General features: G+C 40.8%; 1 protein-coding gene across 1 annotated transcript in view; it reads right to left on the bottom strand.

Moving 5' to 3' along the window:
• The window catches only part of Fam135b (family with sequence similarity 135 member B), a 279,296-nt gene that overhangs the window by 103,163 nt on the left and 155,439 nt on the right, over positions 1–20,694 (bottom strand). The window contains exon 4 of the mRNA XM_041671944.1: positions 1,334–1,473. Coding sequence (XP_041527878.1) covers positions 1,334–1,473 — 140 coding nt within the window. The remainder of the gene's footprint in view (positions 1–1,333; positions 1,474–20,694) is intronic.

The raw sequence follows: 20,694 nt of genomic DNA, 5'->3' as shown, positions 1-20,694 counted from the left end.
CACCCATTATCCAAATGTGTGTTGTACATGATATTGCAACCTGCATCTATGAATACATTATCTGCTCGGGCAATAAGTAGCAGTTTGATTTCCATAAATCCATTGATATGCGTTCGAAACGAACTAGTATGTTCATATGCTAATCACAAATGTAATTTTTCAGATAGGTCTTATTCACTTTAGCTCTGGATATAATGATTAGTTGAAACATTTCTTGCTACCATTGAAGTGGAATAATGCCTGAGAGCCAATACATTTATCTAACAGGTAAACAGTAGTGCCAAAACTCCTAGCAGAGTCTCCCACTTGCTACTTTCTCTCCAGCATATAGTACAGACTTAGTGAGTACTTAGAAAGCCTTGGCTGAAGAGATGCATGAGTTAATTAATAAAGAAAGAGTAGCAAATCAGGACTAGCCTCCCTACATAGAGCACAAAAAGATGTGTACAGGAAGCCAATAGCTGGAGTACAGGAACTCAATGGGAGTCTGTTGTACAGCAAGGACCAGCCATGGGTGAGCAGAAGTGCTCTTAAGTTTGTTTAAAGTAGAGGCATTCTTCACATCATACATGCCTCCATTGTGAAATAAACAGCCAGAATGTGGGAACAAAGATTCAAGCTATTGACTGTGGGAACAAGAACAATAGTCCAGAGACCTTGAAAATATATTCATTTAGCAAATGAAAATATTTTATTCAAGCTCCAATCGAAGCAAACAATGTGCCAAGGCCTCTAAACTTACTCTGGCTTTCCCCCTCTCTGTAGGAAAGGGTTCTCCCTCTTCTCTGTCTGATGAATTCCATCCAGTACGTGCTCCTTAAAGGGCACTCCTCTGTGAACTGTTCTAGCTCTAGATTGGTCATCCCAAAATTCTTTCTCCATCCATGGAGCCTCTTGATTTCCTCCCAGCTATGGCAAGTTTTGCTAAGCAAGACACATGCTTATAAATTTGCTTGCTCACTGAGCTATTAGCCCCTTGAAGTCAACAGAGTTTGGAACCTTCTTCACTTCTGTGTCTTATCCTAACCCCAAGTTTGTAAAGAGCAGATAATCCAAACCACCTGCTGAGAGATTCCTGAACAATATGCCTGAGCAGAGATACACTAGAGCAAGAAGGAGCGATGGCAAATGATCAAGATTTCATGGAATGATCATGTGTGTGATGAGAAGAAGAGAAAAAGCCGTTAGAAACAGGTGAATATAGGATCCATAAATTCTTACCAGATCTCAGAATCAATCTGTAGCTTCTTCACTCACCCTGAATCCAGCAATGAAAGGGAATAGTTAGCCAGGAAAGAAAACCTTTTGCAATTGGCAGGAGATCAAGACTTACCCTCTCACCATCTAAGAGCAAATGAGCCCGGAAGAGCATGGCATCATTTACGGGAACTTCTTCATTCCTGTATAAGATCTGGAAGATTCGGCTATGCACGGCACTCTCATGGACACAGGCTGAATGCAGGCTGCTGCTCTCTGCAAACAGGAAGGAAATTAGTAGGAGGCCATGAACTTCTACACTATCCTGAAAACACAATCCCATCAGGTTTCTTTCTGGACTTGGGGATACTAGGACTCAAACCCGCATTCAAGTTTCCAAAGCTTAAGATCACAAGTAAATGAGTCCCCGCCAGGGGAACATCTGTGTTCACTGGTGTAAATTGTCTCTCAAGAGAACCTTGTTCAATGTCTTATACACCTCATGACTTTGGCAAAGTAACTCTTGCTGTGGGCAGTATTCCCACCAGGAAGTTAGTGCCTGCAAAATTCCTCACCTGATCACAGGTCGATTCTATGAGTTCTTTTACCTCCATCCAGGAAACAGAGCATGATGAGTAACTAGAGGAGGTTGCCCTCTTTCTACAAAGACCCTGTAACTTCACAGCATCCCCACCAAATGCTGCTATATCTTGTTTGATCTGAGGACTGCAAATGTCACCTTCTCATTGTACTGCTGACAAGCACTTTGATGAACCAAATTATGTAGGAGCTTAGGTGTTTTCTATTTTATAATCCCTAAATTCAATACTAAGCTTAATTCAAGTAAACAGTAAGGTTAAGAGACCCTATCTGCATCCATTCTGCAGGGTCATCTAGTGCATGAAATAGGTACATGCCTATAAATGCTTGGCCACATAAACTTTTGAGTGAAAAAGCATGCAATTAGTTAAAGATAAACAATGTTAAAGTTCATGCAAATCAATGATTGCTATTCATAATAATATCTACAAGACATACTCAGTAGTTTCCAAAGCATTTTAAATGTGTTTTTCTTAGTGACCAAGAAAAATTCTAGAATAAGTAAGATATAGACTAATGCCCTAAAATTAGAGGACAGTGCCTTGGTATTTCATTATTGGGAATTTAATGCTTGTGTTTATCCCAAATTCATAGGTTAAAACATAAACATCAGTGAGATACCACTTGAAGATACTGGTCTTTGAGAGGTGACAAGATTGTAAATAGCCTAACAGTAATGACGATATTCCAAAGAGACGTCTGTGTCTCTCAATCTGTCTATCCATCAGTTGTAATAATGGACCCTCATGAACTGGGAGGCTGAATGAGAATTGTTACCCATAGGCAGTGGCTTTTGAACATGTGATCCCAAATGTTGCCACTGTGTGGGGAGGTTTAGAAGGTATGGCCTTGCTAGAGGAAAAACGTCACTGGAATTAGGCTTTAGAAGTAAAAACCCTCACCAACATTCAGTGTTTTTTTTTCTCTCTCTCTCTTTGATTTGCAGTTATGGTTGAGGGTATGAACTCTTAGATTCCTGCTCCAGTAACCAGACCTGATGCTTGCTGCCATGCTGACCCCACCACTATGCTGGAATCTAACCTGGGACTGTAAGCTGAAATGAATTCATTCCTTTATAAGTTGTCTTGATGGTGATGTTTTATCATAGCAAAGGAAGAGTAACCAATATAAGCTTCATTGAAAAACAATGATCTTAGAAAAGAAAGTAATTTTCTCAAATAGCAAATATAAACTGCTCATGGTATCTAAGTATCTTGGAAATAAGGATTGCAGGGATTGGCGTGATCTGTCAACACTAGGTAATGTCCAAGCGCATGCTTCTGTAGATAGGAAGCAGAGACCATGACCCCCTGTTACCTGCGGGGCCACTAAGACCTGCCTGCTCTAACTTGTCCATCATCAGGAGAAAATAAAATCACAGTCCTAATCCAGCTCCATCGAGACCCGTTGGATCCAAGTTGAAATGACTTTTAAACAGAATCTCCTCTATGTATAGATTCCTCTGTTTTGATTTCCCACACTGCCCCTTTGCCTCTTCCTTCCCCTGTCAGAGCCTGGTTGATCTATAAGTCAGACCAACAATGTGGAAGAGGATGGATGGAGCGAATACTCTGAAGGTCAGAGCAGCATGAACCGTTGCTGCCAGGAGGGACAGCTGGCAAAGAAGCACAATCTGTTTCCTTTTTGGGAGGTGACATCATCTCTTATAACAGCAGCTTTTTCTTGTGAAAAAAATGGGCATATCCACACTGATCAAATGGGATATAAAGAAGAGCCCACAGACCAGGATCCTATGGCCTGGCGCATACAGGGGCAACTGTGTACAAGGTGATGGCATTTTAGCTGTGTTTGAACACTGGCTTTCTCAGTAGTTTCTGTTGAATGCAGTGACATAAAACAGGTCTCTAAGCCGGGCGGTGGTGGCGCACGCCTTTAATCCCAGCACTCGGGAGGCAGAGGCAGGCGGATCTCTGTGAGTTCGAGACCAGCCTGGTCTACAGAGCTAGTTCCAGGACAGGCTCCAAAACCACAGAGAAACCCTGTCTCGAAAAACCAAAAAAAAAAAAAAAACAAAAAACAGGTCTCTAAGGACAAATGTTCTCTGATCAGATTGGCAGACAAGATTACAGGGTACCATTTGTCATCACTGAAGATCCCAGAGTCCCACAAGACTCTGCTCATTCCAGGACAGGGCACCTAGCAGGTTGCCTGGGACTGTGTTGTCTTCCATCATTACTAAACAAAGGATTACATGTTTATCCACAAAGGAAGGTACACTGATCGCAAGACACTCTAGTGGGGAACACCAATGAGATTTCACCTGCTTATGTAGCCCCATAACCCCATTAAGATTTTTTCTCCTTCAGTGAGTGTAGTCCATGTGTGGATATCCCAACCTGTCTCCCTCTGCTTGGCATCTCGAAGAGAGCACAATTCTCATATCAACAAAGCTACTTACTAAAACATTTTACCCTGGGTCCCCTGCTCTCTTTGTGGAGGTTTCCACATCAGACTAGAAGGACCCTTATATCATCTGGCTTCTTCAAAGCCGCATTGAAAAATAAATTCAAAATGTGATTCCCATGTTGCTGGCTGGTGGGATTAGGGCTTACACACCATGTAAATGATCTGGCAGTCCATTCACTCATTGAGGTAGCAACAGCCAGGGTGGGAAACAGGAACTCCGGAGGAACAAGGACTTTATATATTTATTTATTTATTTGCCTTGGTTTTTCCTTCTGTGTATGTGAAATTTGGGGGAACATTAGAAAAAGGCACAAGGAACCCAGAAATGTAATATGTATGGTCTATATCCCTCATAGACCTAATGCGCAGTGGCCAGACCTGATGATAAAGGTCCATATCCCAGCTACTCAGGAGGCAGAAACAGGACAATTGTATGTCTGCCTGAGCTATAAAGTGAGTTCAAAACTAGCCTTGGTAACTTGGTCCAACCCTATCTATCTCAAAGCAAAAATTCAAAAGGACTAGAGAAGTGTCAGAATTGTAGAAAAGTTACCTGGTCTGTGTGACATTCAAAACATGATAGCACCAAATGAGCAAAAGAAAAGAACTTGTGCACACACTGAAGAGTTGTCCTTTCTTATATTTTGGATGCATTGATTGATGTGAACTGAAATTTCATCACACAAGGAGCCTACTCTGAGTGGTCTACAAGAGAATGTACATGCAAGTCTTCAGAACTATGTCTTCTTCTGCATTTCAGGGATCACATCTTGGATGAGGAGGGCAAGGGCTTTAATTAATATAAAGAAAGAAGAGAAAGGGATTGGAAGAAGGAGAAGAAGAAATTGGGGGAAAGAAGGTGGCACAGAGGAGAGCAAGCAGGGCAGAGATGAGCACGGAGGTCCCTACTGTACACAAAATGCATCTCAGCAGCTGATCCCGGATTCAGGTCAAATGGCAAGAAAGGGAACAAAGTTTTTTATTTGATATTTCTCTTTCCCTCTAAAATGGATCAGATGAATACGGATCGTAATTACAGACCTCTTAATGTTTAAAATTCTGATGATGATCTTCCTCTGTTGAGACACCCCCCTACACACAAAGGCTCTGGAAGCATGGAAGACAAGCTAGAACTGCCATTCATTCCACAGAACCCAATGCCAACAGCAGCCTCACTGATCATTGACGTGAACCAAATAAAATACTGAGAACCAACCTCTGAATTTTCTTGAAATCAACCCACACACTAAGAGAGACTACTGCCTACCCTATTAGAAAGAGCATTGGAAAGACCCATCTGAATGTGAGTCCCTTCTGGACCTAGTCATTTCTACACTCACTCCCACTACTTTTCTGGATGTTTGGCCTTCGTCGGGTAAATGAACCCTAGCTTAGATAATACAAGAAACTGTCCTTCCTAGTTTCCAGGAAATGGTAAATAAAGAATAAAGTTTTAACTGTAAAATTCTCAAAACTCAGATTTCTGAGTAAGATGAAGTGAGGCTTAAAGATGACTATACACTCTTCATTTTCTGCCTGCTTCCAAGAAAGAGGGAAGGCCACTTTGAAATGAAATGATTACTGTTTCCCTAACAACTCAAGGAAGAGACAAAACAAAGCCACATTGAAAAATAAATTTAAACTGTGGTTCCCATGTTGCTGGCTGGTGGGATTAGGGCTTACACATAGCCACTGTAAGTGATATGACTGACTGCCCATTCACGCAATGAGGTAGCAACAACCTGGGTGGGAAACAGGAACTCTGGAGGAATAAGGACTTTATGCATGCATTTGCCTTGATTTCTCTTTCTGTGTATGTGAAATCTGGGGGGACATTAGAAGAGGCAAGCTTTCCTATCCAAAGAGATATCCACACACTCTGTGGAATGAGGGGAGAGTTGGTCCAAAGAAGAAAGGTAAATGAAGAAAGTAAACACAAAGAGGAGAAATCTCAATGCTGTGAAGTTCAGGCCCTCCTGAGTTAGCCCGGTTTCACTGTACCATGACATGCTTCCATGGGATAGAAAGATTGAACTCTGTTGAGCCACAGAGGAAAATGTGGAGTTGTTTCTTTGTGTTTTGTGCTATGATAACATATTACCACATACCAGGCATTTTCTAATGAACAAGAATCTGTTGGCTCCAGAGTGCTGGAAAGTCCACCATCAAAGGGTCTCTCTCCGGCAAAGATCTTCGTGCTGTACTATCCCCACGACAGAAGAGACATTAATTTACCCTTTTGTAGTGGTAACTATTCTCTTCCCATGGCAGAGTCTTAGTTTTGTTGCCTTCTAAAGCCCCACTTTACAACACTATTATGAAAACTAAAGCTTATTGACAGTTTGGGAGGTGAAAAACATCCAAAGCGCAGTCATATTTAAGAGTTATGACCTCAAAGCTTACAGCAGGGTCTCCAGAGGTCTAACCAGATGTGTGGACCATCAAGGAGCTCACCACTAAGTCATGAGCATCCTCATGAGGTCCAGTGATCCTCACTTCTGTAGATTCAGTTGCGAATTTAATGCATAGCAATGATCAGATCCAGAGTCTGGAAAGGAAGCCATTTAACTATGTAAGCCCAGGGCTTTCTGGACAAGATGAGGTGGGGAAAGGTGTTTCTGCTAACAAGGAATACATAGCAAGCATTCATATGGACAACTGAACCAATGTAATTCTCTGTGTGCTTTCAATTTGTGAAGCACATCTTACTGGTGACACACCAATAAGATGTCATTTTTATTGTAATTACAATGACTCTTGGACATTTTTGTTGTTTTGTATTTAAAGTGCTCCACTGTAGATGAGATGCTGATTGTTTTGCATTTATAGGTGTGGGTATCAGTTTATGCCTCTCACATAACCCCAGATTAATATATTTTATGACTTTTAATAAACTAGATCCACTCACATACACGTTAAAGAGAAATTGCTGACCCATAGACACAGGATCTGAGCAGAATACTGGGATTCAGCAATAAACAATGTTGTAGAGTTCTTTGTGATACATGCCTGTTTTATACTGTTGATTAAGGAATGAGATTTTTTATTCAACCCAGTGGACCCCATAAAGAATGCCTCATTGTCTGTGATGCTGTATTATTCACAACATCTCACAAAGGATAATTGAAAACTGTTAATTAAGTTGACATTTTATGTATACCAAATTGAGTTGGGAAATGGATATTTTTACTAGCTATGTGGTTTCCAAAACCACTTCTATAATATGTTGTAAATAGAAGGCAAATTTAATTTATTTTTTCTACAAAGTCTGACTTCCTTCCTCTTTTTTATGATATAAAAGTTCTTGATATACACAGCGTTCTCAGCAATAATTTCTCTTGTTATTAAGTTATAATTTGACAGTTTCATCAATACTACTTTCTGGCCACATTCAGCCCTTTCTTATCCCCCTTCTACTGTTATCGTTTCTTCTCCCTCTTCTCTCCAAGTCCCCCTCCCACACTCATGTCTTTTTGCTTTTGCTTTGTGACAAACAAGGCGTGTCGACATGGATGTGAAGCTTTCCACGACACGTAAGTGACTCTTCACTGGCTGCATCATGGAAGACAATGACTTCCATTAGCTCAACTTGATGGATGGGTGCTCCCATAATACTCTTCCTGCTTATGACTGGATGTTTACAGGTTCTAGAACATGGATAGGAACTAGCTTTGGATTGTCAATTCATATTTCATATATATATATATATATTACATGTTTTCTATGTATCACTTAAGCATCATTTTGATTATATGAGCTTTCATTTTAATCATGAGAAAACTTGTGAACATATAGTTTGCTATGTGTTCAGTGTCAAATTGAACAAAAGAACATATCTGGAGAATGGTGGCTGCAGATTGTGTTCTGTTGTTGTTGTTTCAAATCTTCCTATTTCTTGACATTGACCTGATTTATCATCCACTATTCAGCTACCCAACCATACTGGATAAATATAGAACTTACTCTCTTGCTGGTGAGGATATAATGGAAGGGGATACTCTTCAACACTCTCGGTGGTGATTACTAACTTTTTTCTCTCACATTCCACCTCTGGTGATCTTTTTCATTGATTCTGTTTTATCAAAGTTCTAGAATAATGGAAGAGTAAGCTCAGGGTACCTCTACAGATGCTCAGTCAATAATTCTATCATCTACTAGTGAGAGGGAGGCTGGAGGAGGACAACTTGACAAAGCCATCCCACACCAGAGGGATTCTTGTCAGGATCACAGTTCTAATGCTGAGGTTTCACACACCTAACTTACTCTGCAAGAAAACTCAAGTTAGAAAGCAGGCTCTATATCCTGGCACAGATTCATACTCACAAGAGGGCAAATTAAAACACCATTTAAATGTCTGGCAATAAGCAGAAGCTGTGGCTGTCGTTTGCTAGGGAGTGTTCTCCTATCAACACTGAGTGGGTTTAATTACTTAATTATAAGCCACAGTGACCTGCCTATTAGATTGAGCCCAGTCAGTCCGGCACTTGATATCACTTTATTGGTCAATAATGTGCACTGCTCTATATTCACAAAGGCAAAAGCCTAGCGTGAAGCCTGCAGCACACTCTAGTCCTCCAAGAGCCCACCAGCTGGGCCTTCCTCCAGATTGGTCCCCACTTCTGAGCAGTCTCAAGTACTTTCATTTACATTTCAGTAACTGAGTCTAGTGAACAGTCTTATACCTATGGTTTTTTTAAGAACAAAAGGCAGATTTGAGTTGCAAGATGTGGGTTTGTTCTTAGCACTGGAATCTATATAGTGTATATTTGTGCACAAGGCATCGTCCAGTCTGAGCATCAGTTCCCTCGGCTGTGAGCTGGGACGGGGAGAGCACCACCATCCATGTGGGTCTCGGACAGTGCTTGATGTGGGGTGAAATGTCTGATGGGTAGCCAAAGTGGAGGACAGACATACTATTAGATGAAAACTGGTGACCAATGTGGCTATAAAATAATCAACTACAGGATATTTACCAATAGAACTCTCATGGGAGAAAGGGGGTGGGGTGGTAGAGATCTTTTGCTGTTTCTTACTCTGAAAAGGGAGAAGGCTAGATGCACAGTGCACATCGCTGGGATGGAGCATGGAAAAGCCCTGGGATTGCACCTGAAGAACTCTAGGGAACACTCTGAAATCTCTCATCTGTAGTTCCTTCACAGGAAAACCAGCACTCACAGTCTTCGGGCTCTCCACAGCCGTCAGCCCACACTCCTCACCATTCTCGAGGGGAAGTACCTAAGTTCGTGTCACCCCTACTCTGTCACTCAGGCTCCCTTGGCCTCTTCAACAACCTCTTGCTTCCGCATGCCAGACCCATTTATTTCTTCTTCATAAACTGAATTCTCTTCTCTGGAGAATCTCAGCTGGCTCCAAGTGTTAATACATTTTTATTTATGAGGCAATGAATGTAGCCCTGCCTTTTTCTGAGTGGGTATGATGCTTTATGCTCTTGACCTTTATTTCAAAGATAAAGCATAAGCTAATTATGTCCCAGACAGACCCTTCCATTGTGTTTGTCATATCTTCCTGAGCGAGATATCAAACAAAGAACATGCATAGCTTGCTGATGCAGTCTGTTTCCAGCTAGGCTGTCATACTGACCAACAGTTCATACCAATATAATATCTCTTGCAAACGGTAGTATAGACATGACCTATGCCAAAGATCACAGCATGGGACTCTCTGAGAAGGGCATAACTACAATGCCACATTATAATCCTGATTACACCCCCACACATAAGAGCACATGAACACACACACACATCACACACACACACACACAACCCCCCCACAAAACCACACACATAACACACACAGACATAGACACATTCCCCTTAATAAATCATCAGGAAACTCAAAAACAAAGGCCTGCTTATGTGATTTGGTCCGTCCTGGACCATCTGCCGCAGCCATATGCTTCCCAAGGAGAACTAAGTTTAGCTGAATCGCAGCTAATCAAACATTTGTAAGTGCTGCAGTCTCCGTGCCTGCTCCTGAGCACTCTCGGGAGCACAGCACTGCTCTCCAGCTCATGGTGACTTTGGCTTAGGTCACAGAATACAGCAGAGAATCATGGGTTGTTACACAAAGAGCTGGGGTCCCTCCAGCCACGGCTGGATAGGCAGGATCAGGTCGCTATTTTGCTTTTGTCTTCTATAGAGGAAGAGTATCCAGCTGGTAGGACAGCCTCAGCTCTAGCATCTCAGCAAACCTGAACTGCCCAGAAAATATCAGCACCCAACAGGGTTCCCACAGTGGCAGAACATGGTCCTGCCCAATGGAGGAGCTCCTTGGAGGAGCTGTCCCATCAGTGTTTCACCTGCCCTCTCCTGGCTCATTATCCTCTGTTGCCCCTCCCACTTGAGAATTCGTGTACATACCTAGCTCTGATATATAGTGCGGAATGAAGAGAGGATGATTTAAAGATACAGCATTACCTAAAGTATAAATACAAGTTAAACATAGTGCACGCCAGGCATGGCAGTGAACAGGGTCTTGTGGACTATCAGCTAGCTGGGCACAAATCCTTTAGATGCTGTGGGGAACCTGAAGGCTTGGGGAAGAGGTCAGCATATTAAGTCACAATAGAGAGACATACAGAAAGTGCTGGGCATCAATTATTACAATTGTTCCTACCTGCTGCCATTACTGCACATTGTCCCTTGTTAAAATAAGCAAGGCATTTGCAAGCTAAGGCTGTTTAGCCTCACTGCTCCACGCCAGCAGGTGTGACTTTATCTTCCCAACTTTTCACACTGTCTCTCTAAATTACAAGGTGTTCTGAGTCCCTTGACCTTCAGGACACTGGAAGGGTCACCAGTATTTATTCTCAATACTTGCACAGAGGTGCCAAACACCACAGTTTGGATGTGTAGCTGCTCTGAATGTAGACTTTGGAGTTACTCTAGGGTCATATCTCATCTCTCTGATTTATTGATATCCTCAGGCTTTCTTGTCAGGCTACATATCTTAGGGACATGACATAGTGTGTGATCTGGATTCTGAGGTCACTTTACTCAGCCCTGTCCTCGGCTGAGCCAAGCCATTAATTTTCCATTGGACATTGTGGGCATGGATTGGAAGAGCTGTCACCACCCATGCCGTGCACTCTGGGACCCTTCTCAATCTGAACTCCTGCACTTCCTGCCTTAGCCCCAAGAAGCTATCACAGCCTTTGGAATGGCAGAGTGTGTGACAACACCACTCACTGTGTTCGCACTTGGATGACAGGGATTTAAGGAATCCATGCAGGGTCTGGTGTCTTCCCATTCTTTAACCCATTTCAAGGATACCAGGAGCTAGGCTTCTTGACATGCCTTCTCCGACATGATAAACTCAAACCCTCTGAAACCATGAGCCAAAACAAGTCACCCCCCTTTAAGGTGTTTTTGCCATATATTGAAGTTGTGATGACACAAAAAATAGTTACTGGTGGTCTTGGACACCTTGACCACAGCCACTTGGCCCTTTGTAAGCTATTGTGGGCAAGGGTCAGAGTGCTGCCTGCCGGTGATGACATAATTTGAAACATCCATCACAGGTTAATGATTTGAAAGCTTAGTTCTCAGCCATATGTGCTACTTTAGTATGTAGAGCTAATCTGAAGGAGGCAGGTTGCTGGGTATAGACTACTGGAGTTTGTTTTGTACTTGGCTACTTCTGGTCACTGGTTCTCTGTTATGATGTGACATCCTCTACCAACTCCTCCAAGCTGTGCCACCATGCCTCACCTGACATGATGCACTAAAACCTTCTGGAACCATGGACCCAAATAAATACTATCTCCTCTTTGCCATTTCTGGGAGGCCTTTTGTCATACCAGCCAGAGTAACTTGCACTTGTCTTCAATGTCCCTGTGCATCCCCAGAGCATACCAGCCCTACCCACTATCGAGCTGACACACACATATTTTCTTTGCTCATCCCACCTGGCCCTGGGCCTGAGAAAATATATACTGTAAATGATGAAAAGGTCATGGCTATTTTTCCTGCCTTTTCTTACATAGGAATTTCCCCTTCATAAGCCAAGTCTTTTTCAATGATCTTTAAATGTACTTTCTCTATACACTCTCATCAGAAATAAAATACACAGTAAAACCAAATTGCTCTCACACACGCACACACACATACACATTTAGGAAACAGTAGCTGGCTACAAGTATGTCTCCGCTGGCTTCTCTTTTCTTTAATGTTACACTCATTCTGCAGCACCCTGAAGACTAACTTCTGCCCCCTTCGTTACCTAAAGATGTTTCTGTCCAAATGACTAGTGCCCTACAGGTTTTCAAATGGCCCAGAAATGTTCTAGTCCATACTGAACTGGTTGTGCAGTCTTTCCTTAAAATACCCTCTAATCTTGATATTGAATTGAAGAGTCACTGGTCCTCCCATACCCGTCCCTGGTAATTCCTCTGTCTCCTTTTTAGTCACGAATCTGTAAGTTGGCAGACTCTCCCTAACAGTTGTACATTTTCTTCATATCATGCAATGCCACTTGGCTTGTATTGATTGACTACTCTTCTGAAAAGGTGTCTCTGTTATGCATTCTTCAAATTGTGCATATACATTGGAATCTGGCACAAGGGAATTTAAATTTGACATGATTAATATAAGAGACTTCATACATGAAAGAAATCTCAGACACCAGATCCCAGGTCTTCTTTGGAAAAAGTGAAACACAGGCTTTTCTCCAAGAAGGTTATGTGTAAAATAATATTTAGAAAATACCTAGTATATTGCTTCTTGTACACAGTTATTCAGTCAACAAAAATTTATAAGTGTTATTACTAACAATCATTGAGAGTATGGGTCAGCCCCTGACACATATCTCAGAAGGCTGAAGCAAAGCCCATTGACTTCAAAGGAGGTAAACAAGAACACTCATTTCCAAGGCTCATGACTTTTATTACACCCTAAACTTTAACAACGTCAACCGGAATTGTTTCAAGGCAAAGCCATCAATACTGGAATACACGTGCGGAGGTTTCCTACAGGGTTTCAGTAAAAGGAAAGAGGTATCTAAATGGAGTCTAGAGATGATCTTAGACATACCTGCTGGTTTCTGTTATTCGGATGCCTTGCCTTTACTTAAATCTAAGTATGGAGTGATGTATTTCCCAGGCACTAAGTCCTGGCAACCAGAAGATAACATCTGATCCCATCGGCCTTAGTCTATACAAAACAAATAGTTTCTACAGAGAAAATAGTGATCATATGCTCAGTTATAAGGCTGTAAGTTGTGTAAAATTAAAACTTAACACAGAAATACCACATGCCTGAGGATAGAGAAATTTACCGTCTAGACAGTAGAATGAGTACTTTCCCGTGCTATTTCAGTTGAGACTTGACAGAGGCCAGGATATCTATGAATCCACAAGCAAAGGAAAACACAAAAATAGAGCTGAGGTCTGGCTCAAATGGTAAACTGATTGCCAATCCAACAAGAGGTCCTGAGTCCAATCCTCAGCAATGATATAAAAAAGCCAGGCACGGTGGTGCACAGCTGTTAACCCCAGCGCAGGGAATCTAGAGAACAAGACGATCCCTAAGGTTTGCAAGCCAGCCTAGCCCAGCTGAATCAGCAAGCTCCATGTTCAGTGAGAGATTTTTGTCTCCATAAATAAAGGACAGAGTGATTAATGAAGACACCTGGCACTGACACCTGCCCTCTACACACACACACACACACACACACAGAGAGAGAGAGAGAGAGAGAGAGAGAGAGAGAGAGAGAGAGAGAGAGAGATCTCATTAATACATGACTGGCAACCATGATTCTTGAACCCTCAGTTAGGTTAGGGAAGTAGTACGGTGTCAGATGGAAAGAAAAAAATGGATTTTGCAGAAAAGATACATGCTCATATTTTGAAAGAACTTTGCTATGAAGATTCTATTCAAACCATCTCTAATGGAGGAGAGAGATGTCTTTTCCGTTAACCCAAGGGAAGATGGTCTACTTAGAGAGCTTACTTGCAACTGCCACTGCTTGGTAACCCAGGCACATCTCACTCCTCAGAAGGTTAAAGTCTCTTGGATGGTGAGACCAGATATTTTCCTAAGCTAAGTGTAAATATTTAGAATTCTGTGAGGCAAGGAAATAAGCATGTGGGAAACAGAGTTGGTGTAGTGCTATTTCAAATGTTATAGTCAAATGCCCATGACTCCAGCAGGAGATGCTTATGTAGGAAAATAACATATATCCAATGGCAAGGTGGAGACACGGCCGATTGAGTAGGTGAATGACTGCTGCAGTGGAGGCGCTCCTGTGGAGCCTCCAGGTTACACCAGAGTAGCTATATGAAACTGAGTCTCAAAACCATCCCAATGATAGACGTAAACAAGTCTGAGCACAAGCCAGGACATCCCTACATCTCTGAACATCAACTCCTCCAACCATTAAAGGAAATACTATGAGTTTCCAGTATCATGTTGTTTACCAGAATAATTATGAGGATAAGAAACCTAGTCTTAGACTGTACATAGAACTTTAACATATTAAACTTATAAGTTTAAAATGCAGATTACAAAAAGTAACTTAACAAAGTTAAAAGATAAAGTACAGGATATTTTCTACATACTAGGTCAAAGAATGATTGTCAAAATGTGTTTTGGAAAGGTAAGAAAAAAATCATATAATTTCCTAAAGGAAAAGATGCAAGCAAGCATTATGAAATAAAATAATTGTCTAACTAGGCAAAGATGTGTTACATTTGTTTGTGCTACATTTGTTCAAACAAGTAATGATGTGTTACTTTGGTTTATCTTGACTGCCTAAGGCACCTGATTGGTCTAAAAAAATGCTCAACAGCCAATAGGTAGCCAGTAGAGGGATAGACAGTGCTGGTGGTCAGAGGAATAGAGGAGGAATCTAGGCTCCAGAGAGGTTGAGGGAGAGGGAGAGGAAGATGCCTGGGGCCAGACAGACACACACAAAGGAAGCACAAAAGTAAGACATACAGAAAGAAAGAAAGGTAAAAAGCACAGAGGCAAAGTGTAGATGAAGAGAAACAGGTTAAATTAACTTTAAAATGCTTAAGCTAAGGCAGAGCATTCATAATTAATAATAAATCTCCCTGTCATGATTAGGTAGCTGGTGGTCCAGGAAAGCCTATTACACACATTTGGTATTCCTATGTAGGGCCTGAATTTTCACATAGGGCCTGGGAAATCTAAAAAAAAGTGAGGGAGGGAGAAATGGATACAGCTCCCTTAAGAGACTTTGTCATACAGCAAGCAATTGAGCAGCCAGCACAGTAAGTAGAAACAGCAAGCTAAGTAAAAAAAAAAAAAAACACTTGCCACAGCACAGGCACCAACTTCCTAGAACTGGGGCAGTTGAACACAGCACCTGGTTTGGCACAGCCCCCAGGTGAACACAGCTCTTGGCCAGGCCTGCCGGCATAAGGCTAGCTCCCACAGATCCAAGAAGGGTGCCCCAGCAGAGGGCCTAAATATGCTTAGCAAGTTTAAGGTTTGGCTCAAGTGGTCAGAATAGGCTACAAATACACAATAAAGACAAGTCCAGATGGAAAAATACTCTAAACCGGGTGCAAAGGGTTTAAAGATTTTAGTAGGCTTAAGAAAGAAGAGAAAATGGGAATAGGCAGTCATAGAGAAAGATAAAAAGTTCAAAAATAATAAAGTCTTTAAAGAGAGAGTAAGGTGATAAAAAGGAAAAGAGTTATGTGAAGATGGAAAATACAAGGGAGCCTGGATCCTGTATTGTGATGACCTTGACTCTTTAAATACCGATGAGAGGACACCTGCTGAGAGACATTAAGCTTTTGGGGACTGTTAAATTAAACCAACCCAGAGTCTTTAGAGATGTTTTAACTTTACTATAAAATTCAGAAAATGTACTATGTTGGGAGAGAGGCTATGCTTTTGTTTCCACGGGGAATGACAAACTATGGATTCCTTCAAGGTTAACAATGATCAGGTTTGACTGGGGGAGACTGACTGAAAATCTTGGCTACAGACATAAAGAAATAAAGGAAAATCACAAGACAGTTTATGTCTATACTGATCCTTCTGCATGGGAACAGTTGTTAGACTGGACAACAAATGCTACAATTCATTGTCTCAGGACTTGACCATTGTCTCCGTTTTCTCAGGATCCCATAGAGATGCTGTTACTGCCCTCTCCCAGACAACAGGAAGCTGCCTAGAGAATACAATGCCCACATTCCCAAGAGTGGAGATAAATGGTTTTTGGTCATTGGTTGGTCATAGATGTTTGCCATAGTTTGGAGGAACATAATTATAACTCATGCAAACTGGTTTCTTTGGAGGAAGAAACCCTAAAGTCTACTGTGTAACCTCACTGTAGCTAGATTAAAGATACACATAGAACACATGTCAACAACTTAGCTATGACTTGTTCACTCAGATTTGAGTATGAATTCTAAGATAGCTCTAATCTTTATTTTATACTATTATGAAGGTGCATTCTGTCAAAGACAACTTACCTGACAGAATTAATAAACTGACAAAGGAATATAGCTATACTATGACTATCAGAAAGTCCTCTTTGTAAAAATGATTAATTAATTCATTTCCTAGTTCAGTCACTTTTTCCTCTCCCTCTATTTGCCTTTTGTCCTCCTGTGGTGATTTATATCAACGTGGTTAGGAATGTCTATGTATGTCTTGCTTGCATTGTTCATAGACACAGTCCTCAAGCATGCATGTTCTGTGATTGGTGTAGGAGGTCCTTCTGTTTGTGTGTTGCTTTCAGTGGTTAATGAATATAAAAACTGCCCTTTCCTAGTTGATAGGGCAGAACTTAGGTAGGTGGGGAAGACAGAACTGAATGCTGGGAGGAAAAAACGCAAGGAAGGTGAGAGACATCATGGAGCTGCCAGAAACAGACATGCCGAATCTTTCCTGGTAAGTCACTGCCACATGGCAATACACAGATTAATAAAAATGGGTTAAAATAAGATGTAAGAGTTAGCCAATAAGAAGTTAGAGTTAATGGGCTAAACAGTGTTTTAATTAACACAGTTTCTGTGTGGTAATTTCGGGTGTAAGCTAGCTGGGGGGCCGGAACGAAAAAGCGGGCCCTCTCCTTACAATATGTGATTGATCATCTTTGGGGACCTACTATCATGTCCCAATTATGATATTTTAACATTAGTAAAGTTACATCTCAGCTGGGAAGCTGAGCCATCCACAGCCATATGACATGACTCTCCTACTTCTTCCCAATCCCAGGTAGTCTTGAAGTTAGTCAGATGATTTCCCTAAGGGACAGCAAAAGTTGGTTTACTAAAGTTTTTACAAAACATCTTCAGTTTATCACCTTTAGGGGCTGGTGCGATGGCTCAGTGGTTAAGAGAACTTGCTGCTCTCCCAGAGGCCCTGAGTTCAATTCCCAGCACTCATGTAGGTGGCTCACAACAGCCTATACAAGTGAAATTTAGAAATAATAGTCAACCTAGCAGAACCTGTATGTCATAAGCTCGTTGTTAATGTTCTACTAAGTAGTAAGAAACCAAAAGCACTTCCTCTCATGCTAGGAAGAAAATAAGAGTGCCAAATTTTGTCACTTCAACTGAACATAGTTCTGAAAGTCACAGCAAATAGGAAAGGTAAAAATAAATGACATTCAAAAATTGGTTTTTGGTAGTGGATGATTACATAAAAATATATTGGATACCAAAAATGCAAAATCCTCTGTGAAACTCTGCAGCTTTAGAATAGCTACTGTCATATATAGAAGTTCAAAGAGTTGTGTAGACTTTAGGTCTGGTCAGTTTCAATGTGTGGCAATTTTTTAATTTGTAAGTTCTTCACATGAAAATTTGAATACAAATAATCAGAAAGAAATAGGTGAAAATATTTCTCTTGGTAGATGTTGCGATTTTATATAATCTTTAAAGACTTCAACCATATATTGCTAAAACTAACAAAGCAAAGTTCAATTTACAAAATCAAAATTCATAGATTAATTGTTCCTCAGAAAAAAAGGATAAAAAGTTGAAAAAGACACTAAAAAACAATGCTATTAAATAAATTGCTACAAAACAATAAAATATTCAACAATAAATTTAACCAAGTAGGCAAATTATCTATCTTCTATGAGACTTGTAAGAATGGGATTGAAGATGATAAACATGAAAGTAAAGATATTCCATATCCATGAGTAGGAAGAAATAATTATCATTAAAATGCACACATAATATTGCACACGGCAATGGAAAAAAGGAAGTGCAATGCTTATCTCAATTCCAAATCCCATTTTTCACCTTAAATGTCTTAAAATTCATACACAACTACAAGCAATTATGTACATCCAAGGACATCTTTAGTAAAAGAACATTAGAGCCATTACAGAATCTGACTTCAAAATACATACAAAGATATAGGCATCTAAATAGCCTGGCAAATAATACAACCAAGCTGGAAGCCCAGAAAGAAATCAGTGTGCTTATCTATCAGTTGACTTTCTTCACACATGAAAAGTAGGCAAGGGAAAGCACAGCTTCTTCCGCAAATGGTGCTGGGGAAGCATAATATTCATATATAGCATAAAATTACTCTAGTACTCAATTCACAATATATATAAGGAACAGCTGAAATATCTAAAATTATGGGATGATTAGAAGAAAAACTAATCCAAATGTCTACCGAGTTGGTTGCCATTTCAAAGAGGCTGAACTAGGACTTGAATCCAAGCAGACACTAGTTGTACTTTGCAAAAATCAGCCATCTACAAATTCTTACTAAAATAGCAGCAGAAAATTCCCATTTCTTGCATTACTGCACACTTTAAAAAGTGAAATTATAATGTCACAGTGTGTGCAGTGCTCTAGAAGCGCATCCACAAATCTATTGAGGATTTTCTCAGGGGAGTGTGATGCCTGGTAAGGGATGGAGGTGTTGGTTATCTAGCAGCAAGAGCACAGGAGAGCAGAGCTTTATACAAGAGCCTTCCCTTGGGCATACTGGGAGGCAAGTCCAAGAGAGAGAAGAAAAAACCCATTGATAAGCCTTGGGATTCTGCTCTGTATGGACAGAGGGCAGGTGAGAGGCTCAAGGTGAGTTACAGGTTTATATTGCTGGGTTCGGCAGGTGTCCAGGCAGCCAATACACAAGCTGGCTGGCTCCTGCATCTCACACAGGCTGAAGGTCCTTGAACTGTGGAAGGGCAGTAAGAGGAATAAACAGGGCATTCACAGACCCTTCTTTATACATTGATATAAATCACCATAGCAGGACAAAAGGCAAATAAAATTGGCCTCTTACCCTGTGACTTATTAAATCATGTGCCCAATCCTTGTATTCACCCATCAACTTTGTCATAAAATACCATGTAGGGTCACAAGGACAGAATGTTTACAAAGCTGCTCATGACTAAACTAAGCTAACTTCAGTGAGCTTTGAGGGGACAATGTAGGTGACAAAGAGAGACAAATATGAATATGTAAAAAAAAATACTAATAAGTCAAATGGGCTCACATGATGTTAGTTGGCTTAAGAATCTCCATTTTGAAGTCGCAAAGCTAGGTCATACCTCCTAAGCATCTTCCCAGCCCTGTTAACAATCAATCCTGGCATATTCAATCTGACAGCAGTTGCTTAGGCTCTTTTGCAGACTTTTGCTAAAAGCAGCAAGTCAGTTAGCACCTGCAGGTATCTGCTGGGTGATTCAAATGAGACCAGAGGTCTGGAATCTCTGCCTTCATGTTTTATCTGTTCCCTTTGCTTTCAAGCTTTTGAGTTAGACTCTAATCATCTCTGAACATAGATAGGTGGATCTTCTGAGGAATGGTTTGCCCATAACTATAACACAGGGTTACCTTGACCTATATTCTGCTTGTTGGAGAACATGGGTGTTTCTTCTATCTAGCCCCTTTCTTTTGTTAGTAGCTTAAGAACCTAAATCCTTCAGCATGCTATTAAGGGTTCAAATCACTCAATAAGACCAAGACATTTCTGCAAATTGATGACATCAGAAGAGACACAACATTTCCTGGATGATGGCATGATTCAATAGCTCAACAAGCACAAAGCCAAAATATTTGTGCGCACAGTAAAAAACATCGTTGGATGCTATGCCCATGTCTAATAGACAATCACCAAACACTTCATTACTCTCCCAAAAGCAAGTCAACAAAAGTCAACTGATTTATTCATATGAGCTCTGGGCAGCTCCCTTTGGTTTGAAATGGTAGCTCAATTTGATGTCTGCAGTGCAGGAACTTTGCTTGTCTTATCTATGACAAGAGTCTTGATCTCAGTTTTTCATGATACAGCATCCCAATTTCCTGGAACCATCATAGTGAAAAAGATATATATGTACTCAGATATAAATGTTAAAAATGGTTCCTCCACATTTAAAATGGTCATGATTTACTGAAGGTATCATTATTATTAAATTCAATAGGAAATGCAGGCATTAAGTAAATAAATGGATATATACTAAAATTAGCTGCACTGGTCTGAAGAACAGAAAAAGAAATTGCGT

This window comes from Microtus oregoni, unplaced genomic scaffold, assembly GCF_018167655.1.
Source record: "Microtus oregoni isolate MIOR12 unplaced genomic scaffold, Mior012 000022F_ref0000154, whole genome shotgun sequence".
Taxonomy (NCBI): domain Eukaryota; kingdom Metazoa; phylum Chordata; class Mammalia; order Rodentia; family Cricetidae; genus Microtus; species Microtus oregoni.
Note: the sequence above shows the minus strand (reverse complement) of the source record. Positions and strands in the feature narration are given on the sequence as shown.